The sequence below is a fragment of the Acartia tonsa genome, chromosome 14 (genome assembly GCF_053477335.1).
Source record: "Acartia tonsa isolate MP-2025a chromosome 14, ASM5347733v1, whole genome shotgun sequence".
NCBI lineage: Eukaryota > Metazoa > Arthropoda > Copepoda > Calanoida > Acartiidae > Acartia > Acartia tonsa.
This window is the reverse complement of record NC_137273.1, coordinates 22,479,315-22,505,284: the sequence shown is the minus strand read 5'-3', so window position 1 is coordinate 22,505,284 and position 25,970 is coordinate 22,479,315. Positions and strand designations below refer to the sequence as shown.

Genomic DNA, 25,970 nt, shown 5'->3' with positions numbered 1-25,970 from the left:
TTTATATTATTCATTCATAATAGTTTACTTTACTTTATTTAATTCAGGTTATGTAGCTGCTGCAGTTGTAATTGCATTAATAAATAATAATAGTTTATTTATTTTATTTAGGTTACCTGCAATGAAGTCGGTGTGGTGAACATTGCCGAAGTCGAAGGAAAGGTGCACACCTGCGGAAACAAAGATAATATTGATTATTTAAAATAATTAAATATTAACATTTTTTCCGCAGGTGTGCACCTTTCCTTCGATTTCGGCAATGTACACACCCGCGGAAGTGAAGATAATTTAAATTAATTATTTGTTATTTCTTTCAGATTTTGAAATTATTTAGTAATGTTTTAGTTTATAAATTATAATACTTAATAGTTAATAGTTATTAATACCTTTATTTTCTAAAATCTTCTTGAAGGATTCCATGTAATACTTGTGCTGCCCCTGCAGCCAGTTATGAAGCTGTTTGCTGGTGGGTGCATCCTGCTTCTTGCCTTTCTCAAGTAAACCGACCTGCTTGGCGACGATATGGTCAAAGGCATTGGCATCCATATCCTTAAAGCGAATTTTTTAAAGTTAGTATGTTTTTCAACCTATTTTTAAAAAATACACTATTCTAACTGACATGAAGATATATTTCGATTTTAGCAATCATTTTCAATTAATTTTGTTTAAAAAAATATAGGTATGAGACATTAGATAACAGCAAATATGATCAAAAATATTAAACATACATTTACCTTAAAGCGAAGGAAACTTTCATTATTAACCAGTTTTCCTGTTATGTGGCGCAGTGCTTCTAGGGCAGTGACGTATATTTTGACTTCATGGATAACTTCAGCATCTGCCTGGGCCTGTTGAAACTTCCTCTGAAAGCTGGCCAGGTTCACTCCCTTCCTATACTCTCGGTAAACATCTCTGTGGTCATTGATCCAGTGATGGCGAAACCTCCTAAACAGGTAAGCAATTAATATTATTTTTTTTTAGCAAAGCTACTCTATAATTCACCTTGTCCGTCAGTATATATTTTTAATCAATGTTTATGAATACTTAATACATCGTGTTATTTTATGTCAACTTAATATTATTACCTAAGAAGGTTAGTTTCTTGATTTATAAAATCTTTCCTTCCATCTGGATCTGTGGGGCATTCTTTCACGTGGTATGTGCCATCCCAGGTATGGAAGTTACAGTATTTGCACCCCCGCCCCCACGGGGTCTTATTCTGACCCTTTCCAGGGTAGTTGGGGATCATGTAAGCATGATCTTCAAGCACTTTAACCAAGTAGACATAAACCTGAAGTAATTTTAATTTTATTAAACATTTTATTTAATAATCTCACACCTGTAACTCTTTTTTTAGTTGTGTTCCTTTCTTGACTTTTAGTTTTGCTTTCAAAAAGTGTCACTTTTGCCCCCCCCCCCCCCCTCTACATTTTATTATTATTTTTAGTATTTATGTTTGTACCTTATCACCATTACTATATGTTATCCTCTTCCCATCAAGGCGGTCATAGAGCGAGTGTGTGTCCCCTTGTACTGTACCCACGCAGTCTAGGTAATCAATAGAACAGTTAATTTAATATATTATAGGTAAAGTAAAACAAACTAGTATTCTAGAAATTTATGTATTTACGGTTGAGATTGTATGGTTATTAATTATAAATATAATATAATGTATTTTATTTAAGTACAGACAAATAGACATCCTGTCAATTAAATTTTTAATGTTACTACCTATGTTATTGATATTAATTATACTAATTTAAGCTTACCTCTGATGAACATATGTTCCGTACTGTCACTGTTCATCTTGGGTTTATTCTTGGATCCTTTTTGTCGGCCACCTCTCCCTTTTGGCTTTTCTCCAGCTGGGGATGACTGTGCTGAAGAAGGTGTGTCTCCAGCTGGTGTTGTAGGTGTGGCTGCGGCTTTAGGTTTGGCTGCGGCTTTAGGTGTGGCTGTTGTACTTGTACGGCCACCTCTCCCTTTTGGCTTTTCTCCAGCTGGGGATGACTGTGCTGAAGAAGGTGTGTCTCCAGCTGCGGCTTTAGGTGTGGCTGTTGTACTTGTAGGTGATGGAGACGGCGGCGGCGTTACGTTGAGTGGGCGCATTGGTGATGTATCTGGTGTTGTTTGTGAAGCTGGTTGTGGGCTTGCTGGTTTTGACCTTAAAATAATTAATTAATATTATTTTTCCCTTGCCCTCTGGACAAAATATAAAAATTATTTGGCTACTTGTTTTTTTTACCTCGATTGGGGAGAAGGTTTGGGGGGTGAAGTTGGATTTTCAGGTTCTGGGCTGTCAGGTTTTGACCTTAAAAAAATAGCCTATTATTTTAATTATTAATTAATATTATTTTTCCCTTGCCCTCTGGACAAAATATAAAAATTATTTGGCTACTTGTTTTTTTTACCTCGATTGGGGAGAAGGTTTGGGGGGTGAAGTTGGATTTTCAGGTTCTGGGCTGTCAGGTTTTGACCTTAAAAAAATAGCCTATTATTTTAATTATTAATTAATATTATTTTTCCCTTGCCCTCTGGACAAAATAAAAAAAAATTATTTGGCTACTTGTTTTTTTTACCTCGATTGTGGAGAAGACTCTGTTCTTCTTTTCTTGACCCTTGGAGGTGAAGACAACTTAGTTATTATTCGCTTCCGTTCACGTTGTGGATCAGCTATTTTTGAAGTGACTGGAGTGCAACTGAAATTAAATAAATAAATAAATTTTCAATTTCTCTGGTTCTTTTTAGAACCCACCAAATTTACCAAATTTGGGATTATATTCTAAAAAAAAATGGCCTCTCTTGGTGTGTAGAGCACCGAGAGTTGCTGAACATGGAAGGAATGCGCCCCGGAGGATGGATGGAGGACCCAACCTAACCTGACCAAAAGTAAGTAAGGATATTTTTTTAACATTTACCTACCCTAAGATAAAAAGTTACTGTAAAAATACAATACTTTTCATAATCCCATTTATTATAATTTTATTAGGGGTATGCATTTGAGCTTAATAGTAAATAAAAAGTAAAAATACGACGAAACCCACTAATTTTATAAGGGGTAGTTTCACGAAATGCATTTGAGCTTAATAAATAAAAAGTTACTGTAAAAATCCCATTTCTATACTTTTTTTAGCATGGGTAGATGCACTTCGTGAAACTACCCCTTTTAGTTTTTTTATAACATTATTAAATATAAAATGAAAATATTATTATTACCTAATGTTATCACTGGGGGTTATTTTTTTTGTGGGGGTCCCCAACCCCTCCTTCTCCTCCAACATTACCGACCCTGGAGTGCAACTGAAAATTAAATAAATAAATAACATTTACCTACCCTAAGATAAAAAGTTACTACTTTTCATAATCCCATTTATTATAATTTTATTAGGGGTATGCATTTGAGCTTAATAGTAAATAAAAAGTAAAAATACGACGAAACCCACTAATTTTATAAGGGGTAGTTTCACGAAATGCATTTGAGCTTAATAAATAAACTTCGTGAAACTACCCCTTTTAGTTTTTTTATAACATTATTAAATATAAAATGAAAATATTATTATTACCTAATGTTATCACTGGGGGTTATTTTTTTGGGGGGGGACCCCAAACCCTCCTTTTCCTCCAACATATCAAGGTCAACCTCATCCAAAACATCGGGTATGCTTGCATCGGGGATCGTCTTACGTTCACGCAAACTACGAGTACGCGTAACTGAAGAGTCAGGCATAGCTTGGACAACCTCACTGTCATCATCGTCACCTACTATAACTTTATTAGAGTCAGGCTCAGCCATTCTCTAACGATGTTGTAACTGAACTAAAACTAAAAAAAAAGATTAATATTAATTATGACTTTATGACTTTAAGCCTAAGGTGGTGAGAAAGAATGGCCAGGTTACCGCTTACATTGGATGATTGGGGGAAGAAAAGGGTTAACAACTTAACAGTAACTCCACCCATAATTTTATTTTTTGGAATAGTAAGGGATAAAATAAACACACATAAAAGAAAGTGTGGGGGGGGGGGGGGTATAACTAATCCAATTACTACGAAGTACGAGGGAAATCATGGGATGTGTTGGAAAATATTTATATGACATGTAAGACTAAGAATTCTCCTAATTTCCCCTTGAGGAGGGGGGAGGATTTGATGCTTAATCTGCAGAAGGGGTAATTTAACACTTAATTTACCCTCCGTAAAAGATTAAAGATTAAAAGATTAAAGATTATTTGAAACCTGCCCCACCCCCCTTTTTCAACACTTCTTATTTGAATATAATTATATGTAATCTTTTTTTCTCCACCCATCATAACGTAATGGTTAGGAGGAGGGGGGGGGGGGGGAACCAACAAGATTTAATTTGGATTTAATACGATGAAATTTTAGTAAATAAATTAGCCGTTAGAGGCTGGATATTTCAAATTGTTTTTCAATTTATACTTAAGTTTCATCATTCATTGGTAAGAAAAGTTAAAAATTATATTTCAAGTTTTAGAAACCTATTTTTAAGAAAAGTTACATTTGAGATGAATAGAATTAAAAAAGTATTCGGTAATGTAGACAAACAAAATTGCTTCATAGTTACATATTGGAAGTTACATAACATTCAAGGATTACCATTGACATTGTCAGCTTTGAGGTCACTTTATGAAGGCTTTTTGGCCAATTATAGAATAGATGGATGATAATGATATGATGAATATCTGTATCATTTCATATCTTTTAAAAACAAAGTTTTATACCAACGTTTTCTTTTTGGTTTGCTCAACAATTTTGGGGAATTTTGGGACTTGGTTGCTTCATTAAGTTGAGTGTAAAAACGTTTCAACTATGAATTGTTATTTACAAAAGGGGTAATTTTGTGCATCATCATTGGGAGTGTACATCAATTTATCGGCCATTATAATATAAGGTTATAATTTATAAAGGTGTCATATATATAAACCTTTCTTAAAAGTTAAAAAAAAACTCTCTCCCGTCACCCAGCATTAGTGGAAAATTTTTATAAAGGAAAATTTAAATAAATAAAGGGGGGTTATAATAAAGGTGTCGTCATATATATATTATGGAAAATTTTTATAAAGGAAAATTTAAATAAATAAAGGGATTATTCTTTGTATTTTTTTTGGGGGGGGGGGGGGGTTATATTCAAAATCAAGTTCAACCCTTTCTTTTCATATATTCTATGTATAATAAAGGTGTCGTCATATATATATTATGGAAAATTTTTATAAAGGAAAATTTAAATAAATAAAGGGATTATTCTTTGTATTTTTTTTTGGGGGGGGGGGGTTATATTCAAAATCAAGTTCAACCCTTTCTTTTCATATAGCAACCCTCCTTAAAAGGGGAGGGGGGGGAGACTAGAGTAAAATAAACAGCCCATTGCCCTTCCCTTTATTTTGGGGGGGGGGGGGACTATAAAGGTGTTAACTGTTACTTACATGTAAAACCCTTTTCCCCCACCCATATATGTTTGGATATTGACCTCTCGGATGCCACTTATTTTAAAGGGTATGTAAAGATAAAATTTTTTCATGCTATTAGACTATTAGACTATTAGTATTAACAAATTAAAAATCTTAACATTTTCTAAATAATAAATATCGAAGATTGATTTTACGGCATTAGGTTGGTTTATTCGAAGATTGATTTTACGGCATTAGGTTGGTTTATAAAGATAATTTACATTTTACAAATTTGTAATTTAAAGTTAAATAGTAGGTTGGCGACGAACGAGACATGGGCCAGCCAACTTCAAGTTACTTGGATACTAAGGGGAGAAGAAACGGCGGCGCAACCGCCGAAAACTGCCGAGAAAAGGCAAAATAAATTTCAGCGGCTTATCGGAAGGTAATGAGGAAATTACATTTTTGCATACAACCCCTTTATTTTAATGGCTTTCTCTACCTTTTGACCGCCTTTCTCTTTGTTTTAATGCGTAATTAGTTTTTATATACGCATAAAATAAACTTATAAACTTAATTATTTTTTAATATTTGATTTTGCAGTGTTTTTATACGTATATTGTGAACGTTTTGGTGAAATTGAATTGAAATTGAAATTAATTATATCTGCATTTGCATTATGAAAAATAAAATACTAATTATTAAATTATTATTTCAGTATAAATATCCGAACGATCAACGAATAATGAAATCTAGAGTACCCAGCAGCACGAAACGAAGGAGCCAGCGAATACTTGAACGACGTCAAGGTATAATATATATTGAATTCTATTTATTTTTAGTTATTTATTTATTAGGATGTAGTTACGTACGATTTAGAAAGCGAAGCAACTCTATAATCATTACCAGAATGTCCGTAAATGCATAACCATAACCATAAACAATTATAAACATGACATTATACAAGTGTTAATGTCCGTTTGTCCTACCTTTTCAGAGCTTCGCTTTTATGGATGTTGTCATCCTTGTTTTTATAGTTATAACTTATTCCACAAAGTGTAATATAATGAATAAATAATCCTTATACTAAAGGATCTCGCTAACCGATGAACCGATCGGGTTCTCCTTTTTACCTTTTTAAAAGCGAAGCTTTTCTATAATTATGGTCGGTCCGTCCGATTTAGAAAGCGTAGCAACTCTATAATCATTACCAGAATGTCCGTACGTTCATTTTAAACATGTTGATTTTTCGTCCGAGATAGTTAGCTTTTATTCGTTAATTTAGGCATGTTAGAATTGTCCTATCGATTTCAAACTTTGCATGATGTAGTTACGTACGATTTAGAAAGCGAAGCAACTCTATAAGCATTACCAGAATGTCCGTACGTCCCTTTTAAACATGTTGATTTTTCTACTTTTATAACAACAAAATTTTATGTGATCTAATTATCCGTTTGATCTGGTTTTTGGTATATTGATTCCTTGGACAACAAAGAATAATATTATAAGCGAAGCAACTCTATAATTAAGTCCTAGAAATGTAAGTATGACCATAAACATTATCCTGTATGAAGCAGTTTTCCAACAAATTTACTTAAAATTTTGCTTCGACTCTATACATTTATAATTTATTAAGGTGTCGCTGTTCCTCTTCCTGTTCCTGTTGAGGCCCCCCTCCGAGATGATCCGGTTGTGGCTGCTATTGCACCCCAGCCTGATGACCAGCGTCGAGTTCGACGACAACGACGCCGTAATGCTGCAAGACAATTAGGTAGGTATTATATATAATACGTTTGTCCAGTAACCTTACTCTAAAATAATAAATTCACCTTTTGGAATTAATTTAATTAATTAATTGCGTTGAGATATTTTATGGTTTGGAAAAAATAACCATTTATTTTAAATTAATAGTAAATATCATACAGAATTGCTTACATGATTATTATAAAACAAGGATGAAAACATCCATAAAAGAGAAGCTCCAAAAAATGCGTCAAAAAATCTAAGCTGGATCTTTAATTAAAATGTATTTTTTTTGGCTTTTATGGAACTAATTGTAATCTACAGAAGGGAAAATCACTGGGGATGTACATCGATCTATCGACCACCCTCCTGAGAGATTTTAATTTTAATTTTGATTTAATTTATTAAGGTCAACAGGTTATCCAACAGATGGGGAACAATAATAATGTCAATGTTCCCCATCAACCACCACAACCGGACCATCCTCAAGAGCCGGACCACCCTCAGCAGGACCCTCCAGAGCCCCTTCCCGCCGACAACAATCCACCTCCCCCACCCCCGCCACAGCAAGAACGTCAACCTCAACGTGTGCAACCTATTTTCAATTTGACAATAGGTGCGCACGCCACAGTAAATATCAACAATAATACATTTCAATTCTATTGATTATTGTTGATATTTACTGTTAATTTATTGTTATTTTGTGTTGTTATCCCCCCCCCCCCCCCCCCCCGACTAAATGACTGGATTAGGTTAGGCTAGGTTAGGTTATATGGCTAGGGGGCCGAGCGCCCGCGGTTATTTTTATTGGTGGGGGGGGGGGGGGGATAAAAATTGTAAAAATCTATTTTGTATTTTGTATATACTATTTTTGATATATTTACTTTATTTACTAGAATTCCAATTATCCCCCCCCCCCCCCCCCCCGACTAAATGACTGGATTAGGTTAGGCTAGGTTAGGTTATATGGCTAGGGGGCCGAGCGCCCGCGGTTATTTTTATTGGTGGGGGGGATATTTTAAATTTTGTATATACTATTTTTGATATATTTATAATACTTTATTTACTAAATTTGCAGATTTTTTAAAGGGGTAGTTTCACGAAATGCATTTAAACTTAATTTAGTGAACCGCATATTTTATCCTGGTTAAATGGTTAAACTACATTTATATGGCATATATTTGAAAAAATTTCAATTTTCTACCACATAGTTTTTAAAATGTCAAGACTTGAAAATCGTCTTTTTAAATTGCATATATCACAAAAAAGACAATTTTAAGGTCTTGATATTTTAAAAACTACGTGGTAGAAAATTGAATTCATTTCAAATATATGCCATATAAATGTAGTTTACCCATTTAACCAGGATAAAATATGCGGTTCACTAAATTAAGTTCAAATGCATTTCGTGAAACTACCCCTTTTCTTTAGTTTTAATATTTTCATTTAATTTTTTTTTCAATTTCATTGTTTCATTTTTTAGTAGCAAATCTACTTTATATTTCTAAATGTAAATATGTCTGTCTGTCTGTCTGTTTTTTTTTCGTTTTTCAATTTCATTGTTTCATTTTCATTTTGTATTTCATAAATTCATTCATTTCATTTCATATTCATATTCGTGATACAAATAAATGTGATAAGAAACTCGAAATAATACACTTTTTTATTCATTCTTATGGTCGGTCCGTCCGATTTAGAAAGCGTAGCAACTCTATAATCATTACCAGAATGTCCGTACGTCCATTTTAAACATGTTGATTTTTCGTCCGAGATAGTTAGCTTTTATTCGTTAACGATGCAAGAAATAGCTATCTATTGATAATTTTAAATACGTGGAACGCTTACCTAACCTACCTAAGTTTTATCAAATAACTATATCAAACGTCTCTCTTCCTTCCTTGGATACAAACGGCTGCGCCCCTAGCATTTAGAGGCTCTATATTCGAACCTACCTACCTACCTACCTAAGTATATCAAATAACTATATCAAACGTCTCTCGAGTCTCTTCCTTGGATACAAACGGCTGCGCCCCTAGCATTTAGAGGCTCTATATTCGAACCTACCTACCTACCTACCTAAGTATATCAAATAACTATATCAAACGTCTCTCGAGTCTCTTCCTTGGATACAAACGGCTGCGCCCCTAGCATTTAGAGGCTCTATATTCGAAGGGATATGAAAGGGCAGAAAAATAGCCTAAAACCATCTAAGGACCTATACGAAGCTGTACTGTAAAGGAGAACCATATAGGTTCAGTGGTTAGCGAGATCCTTAGCTACAGACAAACAGAGCTTACTTCATTATAAGTTTCCTAGCGGCTACGCCCCTAGAGGCCTCTAGTGGCACTTTAAATGTTTTTGTTTGTTAAAGTTAATACTATAGCTATTGATAATTTTAAATTTATGTCTTCAATTCAAAGTTAAAATAAGTACACAAATAAAACCATCTAAGGACCTATACGAAGCTGTACTGTAAAGGAGAACCATATAGGTTCAGTGGTTAGCGAGATCCTTAGCTACAGACAAACAGAGCTTACTTCTTTATAAGTTTACTAGCGGCTACGCCCCTAGAGGCCTCTAGTGGCACTTTAAATGTTTTTGTTTGTTAAAGTTAATACTATAGCTATTGATAATTTTAAATTTATGTCTTCAATTCAAAGTTAAAATAAGTACACAAATAAAACCATCTAAGGACCTATACGAAGCTGTACTGTAAAGGAGAACCATATAGGTTCAGTGGTTAGCGAGATCCTTAGCTACAGACAAACAGAGCTTACTTCTTCAATTATAATTCAAATTATAGAGCAGCATCGCAATTACAAATTAAATTAAATAAAAATAAGAAAATTATTTTTCATAGTTTTATTATTATAGCATATATATGTCAAGTTATGTTATTTATGTGGAATCTAACTAAATATTCACAGGAATGCGATCTCATTCTCAACTCAATCGATAATGATCACTGACTCATCAGAGTCATCACCTTCACCTTCGCTCGCGCCACCTTCGTGTTCCAGAACTTCCAGGATGGCGTCAATATCTCCATCATCGGAAGATGGATTTACATCGCCGGAGATATCGGGATATTCGTCACCTTCGCTCGCGCCACCTTCGTGTTCCAGAACTTCCAGGATGGCGTCAATATCTCCATCATCGGAAGATGGATTTACATCGCCGGAGATATCGGGATATTCGTCTTCATCTGATAGATCTACTGTGCCATCTAATCCTATCGCACGGTCATAGACAGCTAACGCCTGGATAACGTCGTCACGGTAACCGTTGCATTTTGCTTCCATTTGCTGCAGAACAAGTTGGTTTTGTTCGCGTGTACGCTGCGAAGATGGAAGGGCTTGGTGAAGGAATTGGTATATACCAATTCCTTCACTAAATAGTCTGATCGCCTGCATATTCCGAACACTCTGGAACCCCGACCTGTAAAGCAGCGAAGATATATCTTTAAAAGATCTGTGAAGGACCTGATAATGGGCGTACCATCCAGGTATCAGGTCGGGGTATAAACTTGGTTCTGGATCTGTACAGGTAAGTGTACGGGCATCCATCGCTACCGGCTTGCGCCTGCGCCCAACTCTGACTCTCTGTCCTTGTTCCGCCATAATAACGATAGCAAAAAATAAAAATAAAACAAATGTTCAAATGTTGTCACTTCAAAGGTCTGTAAGCAAATGAAATTTCAAGGAATCATTAATTACCCCCTACAAATTTTTCTTTGTTGTTGGTTTCCAAGAAATTATTAAGATTTATAATATTCTAGATATCTTCAATGGGATCGGATGTGTGAAATATTTTTAACAAGGATGACAATATCCATTAAAGCAAAACATTAACATAAATGCATTAGTATAATCAAAATTATAAGTAAGTATTCTGTCTATAAGTATAAATTATATAAATACTAACATACTGACGTCTATAACCAACACTAATTATAGAAAAGCTTCGCTAATTCCTAGTATTTTGAATTTTCCATATGTTTTGTTTTGTTTTGTTTCTTGGGGGGGGGGGGGAACATTAACATAAATGCATAAGTATAATTATAAAATAAGTATTCTGTCTATAAATTATATAAAATAGTAATACTAACTGACGTTTATAACCAACACAAATTATAGAAAAGCTTCGCTAATTCCTATTTTCCATATGTTTTGAATTGTCCATTTTCACCGCTCATTATGAATATGGGCGGAGTGGTAATGCGCGCCCCCCCCCCCCCCCCATGTAACCCCCTAAAATTGGGGTTGGTGTTGTATGTAATAAATATTAGGAGGTAATAGGATATCTGTTTAGCTCCCCCCCCCCCCAAAAAAAAAGGGGGAAAAACATAAATATTAGGAGGGGATAGGACAGTTGACAATAATAAATAATAATCAAAAATCAAAATGCTGAACTGATAAGAAATAATTAATAAACAATTTTAAGTTTAGGCAAATTTAGGATTATGTAATTGTAAATTCAATTGTTTAAGTTTTAACGTTTTTCTATTAGCTTAATGCTTCAAAAGACAACCATACATTGTTCCAAATGGTCTATTTATTATTCATAATTTTAGAGCTTCGCTACTTATGTATGTTTTATAATTATTAGGTAGACATGTAAGAATTATGCTAATTTCCCCTTTGAGGAGGGGGGGAGGATTTGATGCTTAATCTTTCATGTCACACGGTCCACGGATAAAAAACAAATATATAATATCGTAACCAACCTGGTAATGGTATGGTAATAATTGGGGTGGGGGGGGGGGGGAGAAACAAGATTAAATTTGGATTTAATACGATGAAATTATAGTAAATAAATTAGCCGTTAGAGGGTAAATATTTCAAATTGTTCTTAAATTTATACTTTCATCATTCATTGGTGAGAAAAGTTAAAAATTATATTTCAAGTTTTAGAAACCTATTTTTAAGAAAAGTTACATTTAAGACGAATTGATTTCACAAAGTATTCGGTAATGTAGAAAACAAACAAAATTGCTTCAAAGTTACATATTGAAAGTTGGAATATAGATAACTTCTCTATATGCTTTATAACACTTTATGAAGGCTTTTTGGCCAATTATATTATAGATTGATGATAATATCTGTGATAATATCATTTCATATGTTTTAAGTTTTAAAAACATTCTTTCGCAAGGAAGGGAAATTTAAATTTTTTTAAAAAGGGTCAACTAAATAACATGACACGGATATGAAGCAAAATTGTAAGTGAATTAGTTGGAAGACTCTAATTGCAATAAAACCTACTCTTTTTGAATAAAACAAATATACAAAGTTTTTACTTTTTAATTCGTTCGTTCTTTAAGACAGATAGCTATTTCTTTCATAGTTAAACGGCTCCTCGGGGCTAAAAAAACTGGTTTTAATAATCAAACGATTGTACATTTCTGTTCTGTCTATATATCATAGTTATCATTGAAAACCAAAGAATAAAATAATAGGATGTCTGTTAATCTCCACGGATAAAAAACTTTCCTAGGAGTTTTATGAAGGCTTTTTGATCAATTATACAAACTACAAAGATATGATGATAGTAACCAAATTTAGATAATCACTTTAATAATTTTAGTTCTTTCTTTTTGTCTGTCTATCTTTTATTAAATACAAATCGTAAAATTCGGAATAACTATATACGGTTTTTTTGGACTTCAGTTGAAAGAAATCGTTTTTACTTTCCGGTCATACGCTTATAATACGATGTGATAATTTGATAAATATCTATTTTTTGAATTAAATTTATCGCCTGGACAGACATACTTACAAAGCTATGTTCATATATATTTAAGATTTGAGATTAGTTTGTTTCCCTTCAGTATTTTATTTTTTTTGGAGCGAAGCTATTTCATAATTAAGTTTTTTAAAATTTTTATAGACATTTTTCCGTGCATTTTAAATTTGTTTCAATTTTCCCATAATTACTAAAATAAAAGAATAATGTCAGTTTGATAATAAAAGTACTCGTTTTTATGGTAAATAAAATTAACATATCTTCGCGCCTTAATCGCTGTACAATATTTATTTTTGGGGGGGGGGGCGGGGAGGAAAAATTTATGTCACCTGATTAAGGAAGGGAAACTGGAAGGGTCAACTTAACTGAACTCACATGAGAAATATGAGATCTTCAAGTTCATACAGAACAATAATTTTCTATAATTAGGGTCAGTTTGTCCGTCGACTATTTGTCGACTATTCTGAACTATTTAAGTGTTTGTGTTATTATCCGTTTGTTATACAGTTTCAGAAATCGTTTTAATCTTACAGAACAATAGCTTTTTTATAATTAGGGCTGGTCAATCTCCGTAAGAAAGCGGATAGCTTTTTTCATTTCTGGTAATGTAGGCATTTGCTTCCTGTATCCGTTTGTCATAAAGTTTCAGTACTAGTTTTTATGGATGTTTTAATCCTTGTTAATATTCCCCAATATACAAGGTATATTGATAAAAGCGTTTTTTTTTGGGGGGGGGGGGAACATTTATGACCGCATAAAGCTAAGGGTCAACTCATGATACAGGAAATATGAGACCTTAGAGAACAAGGACAAATCGTTACAATTTACAAAACTAACTCCAATCCAAATAAAATAAAAATATTTATTTTCATTTTATTTAAGTCAACATAGTTTATTTATTTATTTAGATTATTTATTTCATTAAAGTAAAAAAAGTTATGATTATTGTTTTGTTAGTATGTTAGGTTAAATAATAAATTAGTACATATTACTTGAGTTAGAATGATTAATACATTATTTAATGGTTATTTGTGGTTTATTTTTTAACTTTTCTTTCACTTTATGATATTAGCAAGTTTGATATATGGTTGAGTTGAAATGTAGAAGACAGTAAGCAGGGTGGAGGGTTGGATAATGTAGGGTGTTGGATCTTTGGAAGGTGGATTATTATAGAGTAGATACGCTGAAAGCCTGAAACAAAAAATCTTAAGTCTTAACAGCTATGTGAGGGGGGGGGGTGGTAATTTATCTATCCTTTACAACCCTCTCACATACTCACACGACAATACAAATACACATAATAAATACTAGGATATGACAATGAAAGAAAAATCGAGATTTTTGGAATAAAGAAAGGGGAGAATAAATTATTTAAAAGTCTTATCTATTATACAAATTTTATATCTAAGTTTTCATATTTATTGAATTGTTTACAAGTAAAACTGATATGGTTCTGATATCGCAAAAACCAATCAACCAATATTATTTTTTTATAATTCATTCTAAAAAAATAAAAAAAACTCATCAATATTTAATTTTTAAAGTTTTCATATTTATTGAATTGTTTAAAAGTAAAACTGATATGGTTCTGAGTTCTGATATCGCAAAAACCAATCAACCAATATTATTTTTTTTATAATTCATTCTATAAAAATAAAAAACTCATCAATATTTAATTTTTAAAAAAAATTGTATAAAAAGTAAAAAAAACACTGAGAAAATATTAGGTGTAGAGGTTTCGTGTTTTTTCTAGACAGCCATATTGGCTATTTTTCCAAATTTTGACGAAACGAAAAAATTTATTGGAAAATATCAGTAAATATTAACTTTCAGGATCGTATAAATTTAGAAAAGATTTTAATATTTAGGTTTCCTGTCCAAATTCAACCCTTTCCCTAATTGTTATAAACGTCTTTGGACAGTTAGAAACTAGGGGGAATATTAAAGAAATATTGACCCGACAGTTTCAAATTTCCATCGTCTAAGATCTATTGAATAAATTTCTAGTAGACATATGTCTGATATTTTAGTTTTGCTTACAGCATGTAACCCACACCGGTTTCCCTCCAAGTGCCTAGTCGAGACACAAACTCTCCATACTTTTTTAGGCAGATTTTATTCTGTTTGTATGTTGGTCACTTTAGGTTAGGTAAAATTGGGTATTAGGTAACCCCGCAGGGTAAAAGTAACATAGGTAAAGGCCCCGCAGGTGTTAGGGCCATTGCAGTTATATGCCCAACAGTTTGGGGTTATGTTTATGAAAAAAACTAACCCACAATCTTTGAATAAAGTGATTCGTCGTATTTTTAAAATGGCTTTAGATAGGTTATTTTATTTTAGGTTAGTTTATATTGGGTTATTTGATTGCCCTACAGGGTTAGGCAATTGAAATAGAAATAGGAGAAAAGCTAATGTGAAAAAAAAGAACTGCCCCTTAATTAGGGAATATACCCATATTAATTATATATTTTTTCTATTACCTTTGTTTCAAACATTCGTTTTGGTACACTGGGTGTATGGAAATAGCCTAAAATTAAAGAGAAAGTAGTAAGTTTTTTAACGAGAAGCTTTTCTATAATTATGAATTCGGTTTATTGGCAACTAATAGTTCTCAACATTAATTTAGTTCTGTTAGCATTGATCTATGTATAGTTTTCAAACTTGGTATGATGGTTTTTGAGTACGATTTATAAATCGTAGCAACTCTATAATCACTACTAGAAAGTCGATGAGTCCATTTTCGACAGAAATTTTGATACGAAATAATTATCCTTCCTATTTATCTGATTTTTGAAATAATGATTCTTAAGACACAAGATTTAATGTTATACTTGAAACATCTCTTTAATAAAGAAGTTGTATCAACTTTTTTTTTTTATAGCTAGCCGGTCCTTTTAGTAAGTAGTAGATGTAAAATTTTTCATAGAATTCAGATATGCAATCGGTTTTTTTGTAGACCTCTTATTTTTTAAGTAATTTAAGTTTAAAAAAAAAAAATTAAGTTGATTTTAAGGTACTAAAATGCAACAAAAAAAAGAAAGAAAATGGCCATTATGAACAAAAATAGTAAGATCTTTAATTTGACACCTTACTTTTTCAATTCTGTCAGGTAATTATTGAAAAAATCGATTTTTTTAAACCCACGAGAATAAAAACTTTGAACTCAATTTTATCATTTCACAAGTAAAAAAATATGGGTTCATATATACCTTTAGAATCAGAAAAATATTATGAATCCATTGTAAGCAAAATTGAAAAAAAAAGTTTACAATATAGTATATAAACTACAATAAAAGGAATTATATGAAAATATCATATTATATTGTACAGGCAACGTCTTAACTCTTGAATTGACTATAAAAATGGGAAGGGGGTATAGAGGGGGTAAAGATGGGGTAAAAAAGGGAAGACGATAGTGTTGCCAGAACAAAAAATACAATTGGCCATTTTTTTATATTTTTATTTTTTTACTTTTTTTCAATTTTGCTTACAATGGATTCGTAATATTTTTCTGATTCTAAAGGTATATATGAACCCATGTTTTTTATGTCTGTTTGAGAAAATATTTAGGTCTAAAGTTTTTATTAAACCGAGGTTAAAAAAATAGATTTTTTCAATAATTACTCAACAGAATTTTAAAAGTAAGGTGTCAAATTAAAGATCTTACTATTTTTGTTCTTACTGGCCATTTTCTTCTTTTATTTTGTTGCGTTTTAGTACCTTAAAACCGACTTAATTATTTTTTTAAAAAACTTAAATTACTTAAAAAATAAGAGGTCTACAAAAAAACCGATTGCATATCTGAATTCTATGAAAAATTTTACATCTACTACTTACTAAAAGAACCGGCTAGCTATAAAAAAAAAAGTTGATACACCTTCTTTTTAAATATGTAAATATTTTCTCAATAGAATCCTGTATTTAATTTTGTAACAAATTTATATTAAACTTTGATTACACTTGAATTTCTATTCTGCTTACCAGGATCGAACACTTTACAAAGTTTAATGTGCGTTATTCCTATCGCCGCTTTTATGAATGTTGTCATCCTTATTTCATTATTTTTACATGATGGGAAGCAACTTTTAAGACAAAAAGTATCAATTACAGTAAAAGCTATTTCAAAATAAAATAATAATAAAACATAGATAAAATAATATAGATAATATATAAATAAAACGAAAAAGAAAGAATATTTCAAAGTATGAGCATTACAAACTGACATATTTTTCATACCTGGCGTTTTCTCCATCCCAATTTGGCCTTCTGTAATAAACGGCATTTGAGAAATATACCAATCTATTCCTAAGTATAAAAGAAATTTGAAAGCATATTCGTGCGGGGGGGGGGGGGGGTAACCCCTTTTGCAATCCATCATAGTTAAACCACTCTTGACAAAACCATGTAGACACAAATAAAAATGTTCCATTATGCTAATAAAAAATCACAAAACCTTTCTATTTTTTTTTAGAAAAAAAATTGTCATTGTGAACGGAAATATCATATCTTTTTTATTAGCTATGCTGTAAACAGTAACCTGCGAGGACCTTAACCCTGCGGGGCTATCCTTCACCAAAATAACCTAACCTTACCAAGCATTTTGTGCTTCACCAGGCATTTTGAGGAAAACTGTACAATTAACAATTATGTCATCAGGAGTACTATATGCATTTTTAAGACTATTACACAAAGTACACTTTTAAACACTGATACCCAACCCCCTTTATTTTTAAATAATTTAAAAATATGGGGATCTACTGCAGTTCACGGTAAAATATTGCTGGTAACGAATATTGCCAAAAATCTATGAATTTTAAAGGCTGCTAGCTGCCAAACGGTTGAACGTACAGATCATGCCCGCACACTGTTTTAAGCGGCATAAGAAGGCCTACAAATAATCTGGAATAGTCATAAATCAATAATGCATAATTATCACGCAGTGCAGAGAAATGCGCGAGAAAAGCCTATTTTACGCGTTTTTTCTTCAGTGAAGCTTTCCCTGTGCATTATTGGATCTTGGCTATTCCAGATTATTTGTAGGCCTTCTTATACCGCTTAAAATGGTGTGCGGGTATGATCTGTACGTTCAATCGTTTGGCTGCTAGCAGCCTTTAAAATTCTTAGATTTTTGGCAATATTCGTTACCAGCAATATTTTACCGTGAACTGCAGTAGATCCAAATATGGAATAGGAGGGGGTAGTTTTTCGAAGGTTTGATTATTTGTTTTGAAAAAAAAAACTATCCAGATTTCCGATTCATTTAAAAAAGGTGAGGGGGGGCGGGGGCGTTGGAGTGCTTGAGCGGCTACTTGTGGAAAAGCACCGAAATCTTACCTTTATTGAAATGTTTGTCGTAAAAATGTATTTCAGTTTTGGATCTCCTAAATAATACAGCAGGTAAATAAACTAAATAAAAAACAATTCAGGGATCTCAAGGGATAAGACAATGGAAGTTAAATTATGACAAACAAAATTGACCCTTCTGTAAATTAAAATTATTAATATTTAGGCCAAATAATGAAGGCATATTAATAAAACTTCAGTCTCCCGTCCGTTCCTTTAAAAATAGCATTAGTTAACACATTCCAGTTGGATTCGATCAATATCAGCTGGATTAAAACTGGTTCTAAACAATACTGAAAAATCATGTGTAGCATCGCATTACAGACTATTTTCCACGAATAATAAAATAAAAATTAACACAAGTTTTATTAGCCAGGGCCTTCGTCCCATTGGGGCTAAAAAACTGGTTTTACTCTTTTTAAATTTTTATTTCATATTTGCCACTTCGATTATAGAGCCCCTAGATGAAAATATCATCAATTGTGTTAATTGATGTGCGTATTTAAAATCTTTAAAATCATAGAGAGCTTACTTATCTTAAACAAATCGAGAGAGAAAAAGTTTACTGTAAAGAAAACTATTGAATTAGTAATAAACTAAAAGTTTTTATTCAAAAGAGAATCTTTTCTACTATTAGGGTTGGTCCGTCGACAGGTAATAACAATCTAGAAAGCGTTTCAACCAGGAGGAAGGGAACATTAGACTGTTTATAACACTAGTCCCCAAGGTATTAAATTTACCTTGGGGACTTTAATTGAATTAGTTGCTTTAATTGGTTGAGTGTCTAAACGTTTTAACCACTAATTGTAATCTACAGAAGTAATTATTTTGTGCATCATCATAAGGGTGTACATCAATTTATCGTCTATTGTCTTATCCCTTTAGATCCCTGGTGGCAACCCATAGATAAATATTGAGATTTTTAAAAAGAAAATCTCGTTTGTTATCAACGCACAAAATTGTCCCGGTTTTATATAAAGAAGTTGTATCAACTTTTTTTTTTATAGCTAGCCGGTTCTTTTAGTAAGTAGTAGATGTAAAATTTTTCATAGAATTCAAATATGCAATCGGTTTTTTTGTAGACCTCTTATTTTTTAAGTAATTTAAGTTTTTAAAAAAAATAATTAAGTCGGTTTTAAGGTACTAAAACGCAACAAAATAAAAGAAGAAAATGGTCAGTAAGAACAAAAATAGTAAGATCTTTAATTTGACACCTTACTTTTAAAATTCTGTTGAGTAATTATTGAAAAAATCTATTTTTTTAACCTCGGTATAATAAAAACTTTAGACCTAAATATTTTCTCAAACAGACATAAAAAACATGGGTTCATATATACCATTAGAATCAGAAAAATATTACGAATCCATTGTAAGCAAAATTGAAAAAAATTAAAAAATTAAAAAATTACAGAAATGGCCAATTATTTTTTTTGTTCAGACAACACTATTGTCTTCCCTTTTTTACCCCCTCTTTACCCCCTCTTTACCCCCTTCCCATTTTTATACTCAATTGAAGAATTAAGACGTTGCCTGTACAACATAATATGATATTTTCATATAATTCCTTTTATTGTAGTTTATATACTATATTGTAAACTTTTTTTTTCAATTTTGCTTACAATGGATTCGTAATATTTTTCTGATTCTAATGGTATATATGAACCCATATTTTTTTATTTGTGAAATAATAAAATTAAGTTCAAAGTTTTTATTCTCGTGGGTTTAAAAAAATCGATTTTTTCAATAATTACCTGACAGAATTGAAGAAGTAAGGTGTCAAATTAAAGATCTTACTATTTTTGTTCATAATGACCATTTTCTTTCTTTTTTTTGTTGCATTTTAGTACCTTAAAATCGACTTAATTTTTTTTTTTAAAACTTAAATTACTTAAAAAATAAGAGGTCTACAAAAAAACCGATTGCATATCTGAATTCTATGAAAAATTTTACATCTACTACTTACTAAAAGAACCGGCTAGCTATAAAAAAAATAGTTGATACACCTTCTTTGTAAGAAAAAAATGTTAAATAAAAAAGTTTTGTAAGAAATTGATAAAGATAGCTTAACTTGATAAAATAACATCTATTGAAATTGTCTTGAATGTGTACTAATGACTTTTATATTTCAATTAGAACTTTTATTTAAAATATTTTTTACTAACTGGATCTAAAAAATCCTCAAATGTTTTTATATTTTGTGATACAAATCACGAAACCTTTCAATGTATTCTATAATTCTATAACTTTTGTATATAGTTGTCCGCGGAAAGGTAAATAAAACTCTATTGAGCAAAGGTTTTATACACCAATGCCAATTTTCTTAGGATCTTAGAATTTTGAATTGAGTGGAGGGTGACAGAAGAGTAGCCTAAAACCATACAAAAACTTTAATGAGAACTAAAATAGCCTCTAACCATCAGCTTAGTAAATAAAACTTTTTACTTTAAAATGATTTTTTTCGCATTCAGAATGTTTTGAAAATTCATTTAAATTGTCGAAATTACTAAAACACAAATCAAAAATGCTTTCTAGAGGGCTTAAGGAATAAGACAATATATAGGTGATGAATTAATATTCATCCAAAATGACAATAAACAAAATTATAGCTACATTCGTTCTGATACTGCTAGTTTGTGTGTTATAAAACTTTGGGTTCAGATCTAAATTCCATACAAATGTCAAAAATACCTGATTAAAGAATGCATATTCAGAAACTCTAACAGTGCCCTAAAACAAAACAAAAAATAATTATTTTTGGCAGATTTGTTTAAAGCAGAGGTTTTCTATACTTACGGTCGGTCAGTAAGTATGTGGTGTATGTTACGGATAGCTCTTATAGATTATTTAAGCATGGTAAAAATGTCTTATCGATTAATAATTTAGCAGGTGATTCTTTTAACAATTAAGTACAATTTAAAAAGCGTAACAACTTTATAATCTCAACAAGAAAGTTAGTTTGTCCACTGCACTAGATTTTAATTAAATTTTATTACATGATGTAGGAATCATATTCACTTTGAATATTAATTCCTAGTATGATTAATCATGATTTTACAAACAAAGGTTCTCTATAATTAAGTCTTAACAAATATGTATGTCCATATTAAGAATTCTTTAAATATAGGATAGATCAATGAGTAATTTTCGCTTTGACTTCTAATTAGTATTGAATATCAAAAGGGTTATCACTCAATAAATTTTCACCTTGTTCCTCCTTTCCTAGTTCCAAAAATAACAGCCTGAGGTAAAACCTAAACAAAATTATTTTTATTAGGGTAATCAGTTAGAGTATGTCCAGGGATCTATAGAGATAAGAGACGAGTCTATTGATTGATAATCATTAAACTAGGATGACAACATCCATAAGTAGCGAAGCATAAACAATTAAATAATAATTTAGATATTAGTTGACAAAAGCATGTATATTAGGAAAAAATCACGAAACCTTTTCAACATTTGTTTTCAATTTCTTAATATTTATTTATATTTCAGTACTATGACTAACAGACTGACGGTCAAAGTAAATTACATACTGGATGCTCAGAACAACGGGAAATTTTATTTTTATATTTTTAACTACAAAAATTAAAAAAAAACGGACCATAAACACCAAAAATATGAAGAAAAATGTGAAAATATAAAAATAGCCAAAAACCTGCAAAAAGGCAGTCTGACCGCCATTGATGTGTTCTTGAAACGAAAGAAAATTTAATTTTGATATCTATAACTGAAAAACTTTGGAAATTGGGCCATAAACACCAAAGTATAGAGAAAAATTTGAAAAATACAAAAATAGCCTAAAACCTGCTTAAAGGCAGTCTGACCGTCATAGTTGTTTTCTTGAAACGACAGGAAATTTAATTTTGATTCTATAACTGAAAAATTTTGGAAATTGGACCATAAACACCAAAGATATAGAGACAAATGTGAAAAATACAAAAATAGCCTAAAACCTGCTAAAAATCGGTCCTATCGCCATTGATGCTTTATAGTTAATTGTGCTCCTTGATAATGGGAATGTTGTCAAAAAATTTCAGCCTTTTATCTTTTATAGAGGAGCCGAGAAAATCACGTTTCCCCCAAACTAAGACGGACAGACGGACATTTCAAATTATAGGTAGCTTCGCTACTAAAAAAAAATAAAAAAATGTGATAAATCATAAAATAAATCCCGTAACCTTTATAAGAAAAGTATTAATTGTCTTTTGAAATATTAACGATGGACCGAGGGACTGAGTAAATCATTTTCTAGGCGCACACTGTGTGTCCTAAATACCAGGCGAGAACATCATATAACGGACGGACAGACAAAGCTAATAGTAATGTAGCTTCACTACTATAAACTTACCTGTACAGTTGGCTTTGGTTCATATCCTTGACACAAAATATCCTGTCACCAAAATAACATTTGAAAATTAGTTGATTCACCACTAGCCTCTAGGGAGGTCGGTAGAGATTAAGAAGATAGCCTAAAACCAGTTTTTATAAAGTTTCAATGAAAGCACAACAAATTTGGACCAACGATGCGTGATCCCAGTGGAAAAAATATAATTTTTAAAAGTCAAAAAGTTGTTAGTGGACACGAGATTCCAGAGAAAATATGATATTCCTTTAATGGAACCCTTGGTCCACAAGAAATAATATCAATCAAAATAAATGCCTTTATAAGCAACTTTATTACTTTTTTCTCTAAAAAATTGGTTGAATATAAAGACCTAAAATTTGAAGAATGTTATTTTCCTGTTCTTCAATGTCAGGAAAAGCTTCAATGCTGTCATCATCATCCTCTTCCAAGTTGTCTATATCTTCATTACTAAAAGCATTAATACCAACAAAATTAGTCTTAGCCACAAAAACTATATTTATCCAATAAAGATGGCTAAATTGCGCAATTATTGTTAAAGTTGGATTGACAGATGCATAAATAGCCTACACTTTAGAAATAAGCAAACCAAAAATATAAATGTTTATTTTTATGTGAGTCAAAATAATAAAAAAATGCTTTAAAGCTTAGACATATTTCAACCCTAAAGAACGTTAGGAAAATATCTAAAAGACGACCAAGGAAGGACATATTTGTCAAGTGAGCCAATCAAAAAAGAAACAACATTATTGGAGATCATAGTTTTAAAGTTCCTATGTGCCATACAAACAAAGAAAATAGAATAGAAATTTTAGTTGAATTGTAGAAAGGAAAAATATTTTAGCGCATATTAAAGAAAGATCATGAATTGTCTTTAGGTTTTTGGCTAAAAACAATCACTGTATTTCATCTGTTTTTTTTAAATTGTATTTAAATCCACTAAATAGTAGTCAATTTTTCCAGTGAGGATGGCTTCGAAACCGATAAATATTAGAACTGGTTCTGAACCATTGTAAAAAAAAGACAAATTTCCTCGTATAATAAAATAAATCATTAAATCAATATCCGTTTAGTTGACACTGGTCATGAGCTCATCGAGACCAACTAAACTGGAATTAATCTATAATTTGTCCTTTTACTATTTACGAAAAACTGTCTATAATACGATATAAATAATTATACCTGTCATCATCAAAGTTTTCATCGTCTATGTTATTTTGATGAAAAGAATGTGTGTCTCCTTCAGATTTACTTTTACATCCATATACTGGCAACAGTAATACTAAACATATCAATATAGTTTATGATATAAAGTAGAATGGTGTCTGTCCGTCTCTTGGTTCGTCTGAAGGTAATGATGCACAAAATGATGGAAAAACACAGGACTACGTTAAAGTTATAGAACAGATGTCCAGTTACCATAAAAAAGGGAGAGAAAAAGGAAAAGAGTTTGATATATTAGAAAATCTCCAAAAGAGTACTTGTTAATATTTGTATTTTTGTTTTATAGCATAACAGACAGACTGACGAACCAAGCAAGTTGTATAAACGATACTCTTTGGTGTATCTTTTCAAAAGAAAACCTGCAGTTTATCTTAAATAGTTGCTTAAATTTCCCTTGCCTGTGACGGAAAGAAGTAAAAGTTCAATATAGAGTAACATAGACTATTTTGCGCGGTTTAAAAGATGTAATAACATAATTTTTACTTTAATCAACTTTTCTTTTCATATTCACAAGAAAATAAGTTAATTTACCTGTAGAAATAATCAAAAATTTACTAAAAAAGCACAAATTTTTTATCACTAACTTCATTTTGTAACAAAATTATTTACACAAAAAAACATAAAAAATTATAAATCACATGTGACTTAATATGTACACACTCATCTAGCCAAATTAAAACTGGTAAATAAAAACAATCAAATATCTAATTCATTTAAATCTGTCCTCATAACCCCCCCCCCCTCCCCCATATGTCTCTATAATATTATTATCTACCCCCTCTCCCTTGCAAGTCTTAAAATATAGGGTCCCTAACATAGTATTTATAAGTCTATTTAATTACTTACATTGTTAAATTTTTGTATTTTGATAGTTATAAATCGAAGGTTTAATTGCAAAGCTATTTAATGTATAGCCTTTTTAAGAAAATATATATTTTTGTAATGTTTTGGCTGCATTGATTCAGAATATGAATTTTATATAAAATATGCCACTTGAATATAATTAAATATTTCAAAGTAAAGTGATCATTTTTAGAATAAGGAATTGGGGATAAACATAAAAACATAAACATAAACATATTTATTTGGGCATAAAAATTAAACAACAAAAAAAGTCATAAAATCAAAAAAAAATATAATATACAATTAAAATTACTATAACAATAAACAACCTAAATCCTAATCAGTTCTGCCCAGGTAACCATGAATAGATCACTATGGATCTGATTCTGTCTACTTTGCCCAAAATATACATACCAGTGCTTTCCCTCAAACACCATTCAAGCTAAGAAACCCAACTTGTTTATAAAAATGAAAATAAATGGGGCTGGTTTTTTATGCATATATCTGCGGTACTTTAACTCTGCGAGACTTCCCTATAAAAGTATATTTCCTAACCTAGCCGATGGAAATATACTAACACACAAAAAATAACATCTCCTTTTATTTTTATTTCATTTCATTTGATGTAGTTTCTGTAGATTTCTATGAAAAAGCGCACAGACACGATAATGTATATAGTAGCTGCACTACAAAAATTCTAAATAACTATTGTAAAATCAAAACTTTTTATTTGAAAAGGACCCTATGAGTAATTGTCAATTGATACAATTATTGACTACAGGGATAGTTCAATGAATGATTGTTTTAACTTCCCACTTCGTTTTTTATGTATCATTCACTTGACTACGCCTTTCTCTTTAAAGTCTGTATGATTGCTTTTATTATATGATGCCTTAGGTCACTTAGAATTTTTAAGGGAGTATATTAATCTAATCGCTATTGTCCTTTCCCTCTCTTAAAATAAATATAAATGCGCCATTCCTGCTCTTTTTTCTCCCTCACAATGACTCCGCCCCCTTTTTGTTGTAGAGTCTGTACTACATACATGATTTAATTAATTGTGGGCGGCAGAAATTTTTGTTTTTGAGATAAAACGTTTCGTAGTCTTAAGCAGGGAGGAGAGGAGACATTGGATTTTAAATTATAATTGTATTCAAAGTTTGATAAACACTTGTTGTTAATAAAGAAGTTGTATCAACTTTTTTGCTTTTTATTTAAGATAGCTAGCCGGTCCTTTCAGTAAGTAGTAGATGTAAAATTTTTCATAGAATTCAGATATGCAATCGGTTTTTTTGTAGACCT

General features: G+C 31.4%; 4 protein-coding genes across 5 annotated transcripts in view; 1 reads left to right on the top strand and 3 right to left on the bottom strand.

Annotated features, from left to right (window-relative positions):
• LOC145305977 (heparan sulfate glucosamine 3-O-sulfotransferase 1-like) overlaps positions 1–24,546 on the bottom strand; it is a 46,917-nt gene extending 22,371 nt beyond the window's left edge. Inside the window, exons 1-9 of the mRNA XM_080147891.1 lie at positions 24,357–24,546; positions 23,784–23,883; positions 22,983–23,051; positions 22,587–22,632; positions 21,443–21,489; positions 20,927–20,965; positions 18,230–18,276; positions 17,132–17,200; positions 15,376–15,422 (exon numbers count right to left, since the gene is read on the bottom strand). Coding sequence (XP_080004017.1) covers positions 15,376–15,422; positions 17,132–17,200; positions 18,230–18,276; positions 20,927–20,965; positions 21,443–21,489; positions 22,587–22,632; positions 22,983–23,051; positions 23,784–23,883; positions 24,357–24,414 — 522 coding nt within the window. The 5' untranslated portion in view covers positions 24,415–24,546. The remainder of the gene's footprint in view (positions 1–15,375; positions 15,423–17,131; positions 17,201–18,229; positions 18,277–20,926; positions 20,966–21,442; positions 21,490–22,586; positions 22,633–22,982; positions 23,052–23,783; positions 23,884–24,356) is intronic.
• On the bottom strand, positions 731–2,392 carry LOC145306310 (uncharacterized). The gene is made up of 5 exons (XM_080148392.1): positions 1,770–2,392; positions 1,463–1,548; positions 1,086–1,291; positions 787–945; positions 731–734 (listed from the first exon to the last, which is right to left on the bottom strand). Exons 1-5 carry the CDS (start codon positions 2,107–2,109, stop codon positions 731–733), a joined length of 795 nt encoding a protein of 264 aa, XP_080004518.1. The 5' UTR covers positions 2,110–2,392.
• Positions 2,536–5,104, bottom strand: LOC145305978 (uncharacterized). The gene is made up of 3 exons (XM_080147892.1): positions 3,564–5,104; positions 3,217–3,300; positions 2,536–2,699 (listed from the first exon to the last, which is right to left on the bottom strand). Exons 1-3 carry the CDS (start codon positions 3,791–3,793, stop codon positions 2,576–2,578), a joined length of 438 nt encoding a protein of 145 aa, XP_080004018.1. The 5' UTR covers positions 3,794–5,104; the 3' UTR covers positions 2,536–2,575.
• On the top strand, positions 5,155–7,864 carry LOC145305615 (uncharacterized). Of its 2 annotated transcripts, XM_080147299.1 has the most exons (4): positions 5,155–5,852; positions 6,126–6,216; positions 7,044–7,178; positions 7,560–7,864. In XM_080147299.1, exons 2-4 carry the CDS (start codon positions 6,153–6,155, stop codon positions 7,814–7,816), a joined length of 456 nt encoding a protein of 151 aa, XP_080003425.1. In that variant the 5' UTR covers positions 5,155–5,852; positions 6,126–6,152; the 3' UTR covers positions 7,817–7,864. The 2 variants fall into 2 exon arrangements, with proteins under 2 accessions (XP_080003425.1, XP_080003424.1); XM_080147298.1 differs by having other exon boundaries at positions 5,155–6,216.
• Positions 24,547–25,970: the final 1,424 nt, after the last annotated feature.

Bases quoted from the DNA above. Each gene is read 5' to 3' on its own strand.
- LOC145306310 (XM_080148392.1), bottom strand. From the start codon at position 2,109: ATGCGCCCACTCAACGTAACGCCGCCGCCGTCTCCATCACCTACAAGT. The intron at 1,292-1,462 runs GTACAAACATAA...AAATTACTTCAG, and splicing joins CATATAGTAATGGTGATAAG to GTTTATGTCTACTTGGTTAA. The intron at 946-1,085 runs GTAATAATATTA...TTACCTGTTTAG, and splicing joins CAAGAAACTAACCTTCTTAG to GAGGTTTCGCCATCACTGGA.
- LOC145305978 (XM_080147892.1), bottom strand. From the start codon at position 3,793: ATGGCTGAGCCTGACTCTAATAAAGTTATAGTAGGTGACGATGATGAC. The intron at 3,301-3,563 runs GTAATAATAATA...TTTAATTTTCAG, and splicing joins ACCCCCAGTGATAACATTAG to TTGCACTCCAGGGTCGGTAA. The intron at 2,700-3,216 runs GTAATAATAATA...ATTTAATTTCAG, and splicing joins ACCCCCAGTGATAACATTAG to TTGCACTCCAGTCACTTCAA.
- LOC145305615 (XM_080147298.1), top strand. From the start codon at position 6,087: ATGAAAAATAAAATACTAATTATTAAATTATTATTTCAGTATAAATAT. The intron at 6,217-7,043 runs GTATAATATATA...TAATTTATTAAG, and splicing joins AATACTTGAACGACGTCAAG to GTGTCGCTGTTCCTCTTCCT. The intron at 7,179-7,559 runs GTAGGTATTATA...TAATTTATTAAG, and splicing joins TAATGCTGCAAGACAATTAG to GTCAACAGGTTATCCAACAG.